Source organism: Carassius auratus, chromosome 34 (assembly GCF_003368295.1).
Source record: "Carassius auratus strain Wakin chromosome 34, ASM336829v1, whole genome shotgun sequence".
In the NCBI taxonomy this organism is placed as follows: domain Eukaryota; kingdom Metazoa; phylum Chordata; class Actinopteri; order Cypriniformes; family Cyprinidae; genus Carassius; species Carassius auratus.
In genome coordinates this window covers 835,990-842,260 of record NC_039276.1, presented here as the reverse complement: position 1 = coordinate 842,260, position 6,271 = coordinate 835,990, and the positions used below count along the sequence as shown (strand labels likewise).

The 6,271-nt window shown below is 38.2% G+C and overlaps 1 protein-coding gene across 1 annotated transcript; it reads right to left on the bottom strand.

Annotated features, from left to right (window-relative positions):
- On the bottom strand, positions 1-1,485 carry LOC113053709 (zinc finger BED domain-containing protein 5-like). Its single transcript, XM_026218990.1, has one exon. It carries the CDS (start codon positions 1,483-1,485, stop codon positions 1-3), a length of 1,485 nt encoding a protein of 494 aa, XP_026074775.1.
- Between the last annotated feature and the right edge of the window lie 4,786 nt (positions 1,486-6,271).

The following is a 6,271-nucleotide window of genomic DNA, read 5'->3' as shown; positions in this document are numbered from 1 at the left end:
TTAATGTGAGGGATGTGCCTGGATGTTCTTACACAATGCAGCGATGTTAGGCCGAATTGGGGACAGTTTCAGTCTTAGGTCGTTTTCCACAAACAGTCTGTACCTATACTTGGTCTTAAGGCAGACCAAAGCTGAGAATCCAGTCTCGCATAAATATGTTGTAGCAAAAGGCATCAACGTCTTAATCGCTCGGTTTGCCAGGTCCGGATACTCTGCCCGCAAACTAATCCAGAAGTCTGTCAGTGTCTTCTGACCGAACTCGATTCTGACCGACCCGTTCGTGGATATTTCAATGAGGCTCTCTCTCTCCAGCATAGGAAGCTGGCATGTGCTGGGTGACGAAAAAGGATTACGAATCCATGTGTCGTGGTCTTCTGTTTCGGGGAAGTATTTGCGTAATTGCGCTGCCAAGTCGCCAAGGTGTTTCCGTATGTCACATCTGACAATGTCGGCAAGCCGTAGCTCGTTTTCACACAGGAAATCCTGCAGTGATGGGAATGCGCCAATGTCGTTGTCTTTGACACAGTCAGACCAGAAGTTCAGCTTTTTAATCGTGGCCTCTACCTTGTCTCGCACATTGAATATTGTCACAGAGCGACCTTGCAGCCCGAGATTGAGCTCATTTAGACGGCCAAAGATATCTCCCAAATAGGCCAGTCTTGTGAGCCACTCATCATCATGCAACCTATCTGACAAGCGAAAAGGATTGTCGATGAAAAACAGTTTCAGCTCGTCTTTCAGTTCAAAAAAGCGTGCCAAAACTTTCCCTCTGGATAACCATCGCACTTCAGTGTGGAGCAAAAGCGTCAAATGGTCACTGCCCATCTCACTGCATAAGGTGGAAAAAATGCGCGAGTTTAGGGGTCTTGATTTGACGAAGTTAACCATCTTTACTGTGTCGTCCAACACCTGTGCCAGGCTGTCTGACATTCCTTTGGCGGCAAGCGCTTCCCTATGTATGCTACAGTGGACCCAAGTGGCATCTGGAGCCACTGCTTGTACACGGGTGACCACTCCGCTGTGCCTCCCCGTCATTGCTTTGGCACCATCTGTGCATATTCCAACACATTTAGTCCAGGTTATTCCGTGTGATCGTATGAAACTGTCTATGAGTCCAAAAATGTCCTGCCCCGTTGTCCTCGTCGGTAACGATTTGCAAAAGAGGATGTCCTCATGGATTGACCCTCCATATATGTACCTGACGTACACCAACAACTGAGCCAGGCCTGCTACATCTGTTGACTCATCTAGCTGTAATGCATAGAATTCACTGGCTTGTATGCGACATAGTAACTGTCTCAAAACGTCTGCTGACATGTCACTGATCCGTCGGGACACGGTATTGTCCGATGAAGGCATTTTCTGCAAAGTATGTTTAGCCTTTTCCCCCAACATTTTCTCAGCCATGTCCATGGCAGCAGGGACAATCAGCTCCTCCACAATATTATGAGGCTTGCCTGCCTTAGCCACTCTGTAACTGACCATGTAAGACGCTTCTACTCCTGCCTTATTTACAGCATCTGGCGCGATCAGACATTTCTTGTTGTTAGAAAGCAGTCTCAATTGTCGCACAAAAAACTCCCGTGGCTTATTTTTCAAATTGCCATGTTTCGTTTCTAAATGTCTTTTTAAGAGTGAAGGCTTCAACGAGTTATTAGACAGGACCTGCGCACATATGACACACTGTGGCTGAGGGAAATTTGAATTGCCTGTGTATGTAAAGCCCAGAGTTATATAATCTTCGTTATATCTTCTTATCTTTGAGTGTGCCTCCCTACCATCGCCTTGTTGTCTTGATGGAAGAGTCTGTGTCTCCCCGTCTCCATCACTGTCCATGTTAATGGTTTGGCTAGCATCAGGCCTTTCGTCAGAGTTAGGATTAGCAATGATAGTGTCTTGACCTGAAAAGCTTGTCCCGACAGCAGGTGACTCCTGTGAAGTTTCTGTTGTCGTTCTGGGTATGGCCTGAACCCGTTTCAACCATTTATCCATCGATTGAAATTGTTTTTTTGTTTTGTCAAATAGACGTAACTGGGATGATTTCTGACAGGATTTATATAATAATATTTGTCGTCATAGCAACGTTTATTATGATGCCTTAGTGAGTTGCTACAGGTACACATCCAGACTGAGAGTGCATTGGCTGAAATGTCTGTATGTATTTTAATTATTGTATTTGCTTTTTTCTTACTGTTTGTTGTTTGTTTGTTTTGATTGTTTTTATCTGTCCTGTTTGGCAAATAAACTTAATTGAATATGACGCAGAGCTGTAATCAGTAATCTGTAATCAAAATGAAAACGAAATCGCGACACTCGGGGAGAAAAATGCGTTCATCAGAAAATGCGTTTAATATATTGAAACGTCTGTTTATATACCATACTCACTTAATAAAGCAGCGTTTTATATTTAATATGAGAAGAGGTAACACTTGCGTTATGGTCCGGATTTGACACAAAAAATCTTTAACTTTTAGGTGGTAAAATATGTTTTAGTAGAAATTCTATGAATTACACTGGCAAACCTAAAGTAATATACCCACCGGATGAAGAAGGGTTGGCTCTCCGCAGAACATAATATATTCATTTTATTTTATTTTTCGTGTTCGCAGTTATGAGGAACAAACAATGCTACGGACGTGAGCACACTGAAAGAGGCACTACACAACTGCTTTAAAACTTTCACAGAGATCTCACACATAAAACACCAAATATTAAAAATTGGAATATCAAGCAAAATAATATTCGATGATTGAACTAAAAAATCGTAGCTCTCACCGGTAATCAATACGCTCCTACATTAAATTTCTCTGTAGCCTATATGCTACTTTAGCCTACTGTGCGTTGTAGCCCAGTCTTTAAAAAAACGATTTAATTTCATATTCATGTTTAAATAAAATTATATATATTTATTTTATTTTATGTTTATTATATGAAAGGTGAAAAGCATGATAATCCCGAAAATATCGAAAGACAAATGGAGTGGGCAGACATGATTTTGACCACTTCATTGAGTTTGTTTTTGTAGAAAACCTTTCTTTAAAGTGAATTTCGTTTTGTATTAATTTTGTCTTAACAAATAACAAGAAAATATAGCAGGCAATAAATCAGGACACAGAGTCGCCAGCGCGTGAACTGGAGATCGTCTCTTGAACCGAAACTCAGCGTATAAGCTACTTGCCATACAGACCTGAGAGATATACATAAAGAAAGCATGAAATGTGTACTTAAACATGTTTAACAAAAGAATTCAAAACGAAAGAAAACAGACTGCTCTCTGCTTAGGCTAATCATATTTATCTCTGGCGTGCTCACTGCTGCGAAGATCGCGAGTCAGCATAGTCAACTTCATCTTTTACACAGAAAACACTTGTCTATTAATAAACAATTGAAATGTCTCCTTGATATATTTGACATATTAATAATCTATCATTACTTTTCCCAGTTCTTTGTGGCAGCTTATGCGTTATTGGCAGCGCCACCCTTATGAACGCGTCCCCACCGCTCAATAGTTAATATTCTTTGGTGTTCAGTTTATACAGGTTTTCTAATTGTTATTTAATATATAAATATAATTATTATTATTTTTTTATTATTATCAAAATCTTTTTTTTTCTCGACACCTCTTTAACTTGGCACGAAATTCTGTCAGTGAAGTCCCGCATACTATTTGTTTAAATCAATAGCTACGTAATCACCATTACAAAAATTGTACTTTTTTTTACATTTTGAATCTTGAAAATATATATATATATATGGCTAGTCCGACTTGCCAATCCTTTTTGTTACGGCAAACCAAAATATTTTTAAGGATCGCCTAAGAAGTTACCACCGTGGGACAGAGAAAACGTTTGAAAAGGCATGACTTAGATATTCTTTCTCGTACCCCCTGAAATCAGTCCACGTACCCCTCGGTACTGCGTACCCCAGTTTGACAACCGTATTCTATTGAATAGAGGATATATTCACACGTTATATAAATGGAAACGATGATGTATAAAATTGATTTTTAAGTTAAAAATAGTCAATGAAAAGAATATAGTGACGGAGCTCAAATGCAGTACAGCCGCCAACAACAAACAATAAATGTATTTATTTGTTTATTTTTTACATTTTGAATGTAATTTAATGTAAATTATTTTCTGTACAGTTGAACACAGAAGATGAAAGTTCAACACTCTTCAGCAATAAAAGAAGAAGAAATGTTTGTATTTTGTAATTTTTGTTTATTAGTATGGTTGAATTGGTCATTGAAGGTCTGCAGCAAATTGGTCAACACCTCTGCGGTCAAGGATCAGCAGTGATGCTAGATTATTGTTGTTTCACTTTCAACATCACACTCTGGACCAACTGTGAAATCAGTAGAAAGATCAAATACTCAATAAAACTGTGTTGATACAACGTTGTTGCAATAACAGTAATTCAGTAATTTATTTTAGGAGTGCAAAATATTAAATCAGTATTATGTCAAAATCTGAATAGAAATTCAACACGCATTCATATTCAGTCACGTCAGCAGCGTGGGAAAAAAAAGACCTTTGAAGTCGGACACTTTCTGAATCTCGCTGTTTTGTCACCTGCAAACGTGATTTATTAATTCACACAAATAAGAGAATAAAGTGAAAATTACAACAAGGAAGAATTCTAATTAAAATAAAAATAAAATAAAATTTAATTAATGCATGTCCTAATTCTTCACTTCACTAGGCGTGCTTTGTTTTTGTTTAATTCACATGAAAATATAAATAAATGGGTAATCTAATTCTTAGAATACAGAGAAAATGTATCAGTTGACATTCGCAGCCAATGAGCATGAAGTGAAAGTGAAAGTGAAAGTGACTGTGAAGCTGTGTCAAGTCAAGTCACCTTTATTTAAATAGTGCTTTAAAAAAAATACATTGCCTCAAAGCAACTGAACAACATTCATTAGGAAAACAGTGTGTCAATAATGCAAAATGACAGTTAAAGACAGTTCATCACTTAATTCAGTGATGTCATCTCAGTTCTGTCACTTTCGGGAACAAAGGAGGCGTGAGATCCAAGTGCAGTGTGAGATTTCATGGGCAATCCAAACTCAGAGTCAAAACAAGCCGGGGTCATAACCAAACATCAGTCCAAAGAGAAACAAACAAACAAACAGGATCAGGAACAGGAACTCGAAAACTAGGAACGTGAGGAAACCAGGTGACGGAACGTGAGGACTCCATGCAAACAAACAAAAAAAGACTGGGAGAATAATGACTAACAAGTGAAGACACCTGAGTGCAATTAACAGGAGTGCAATTACTGTGATGGAGAGACAAGGCTAAGTGGGAATTGTAGTGTCTACGGTGAGGTGACTATGGGGAAGTGAGACCACTAGTGGACACCCAGGGAAACAGAGACTAGACAGCGTGACAAGTTCAGTTTAAAGAGTGTCTGTGAAATTATTCACAATCATTTGCAAACAAATCAACGATATCGCTGTAGATGAAGTGACCCCAACTAAGCAAGCCAGAGGCGACAGCGGCAAGGAACCGAAACTCCATCGGTGACAGAATGGAGAAAAAAACCTTGGGAGAAACCAGGCTCAGTTGGGGTCAGTTCTCCTCTGACCAGACGAAACCAGTAGTTCAATTCCAGACTGCAGCAAAGTCAGATTGTGCAGAAGAATCATCTGTTTCCTGTGGTCTTGTCCTGGAGGACAATCCAGAAATAAATTACACTTTAACATATATTTAAATAGAAAACCATTCTTTTAAATTCCAATAATATTACACAATATTTTTTTTCTGTTTTTCTGATCAAATAAAGGCAGGCTTGATGAGCAGAAAAAAATGAATATCTATCATTTTCACATAAATTTCACTCTTTATCAACATCATCATCATGTCATCATTTTCACAGTTCCAGGCGAGATGGTCAACAAGGTAAAAATGTTAACTAACAGATATCAACACACTTCATTAGCTGATTAATGTTTCTGTATGACAAGTTTTCTAAAATGTTATTCTTCAATATGAAACGAGGCATTATCTTAAATCTGCTCTATTTTGCACCTCCAGAACAGAAATCTGCAAACTGGAGGTTCAAAATTCTATCATTATTTTGTTGTCATATTAGTGTTAAAGGCTTTTCCAGAGGGGTTTTGGATTTGTCCTTTTCAGTGTTAAATGCATTGTATATAATGGTATTATATAGGTTTCAGAAAATAGATAGGAAAAAAACTGTTTTAAAAAAGAAAGAGTGTATTGTGGATGGTTTGAAAGAAGAGAATTTGAGCAGTGCATGAAAA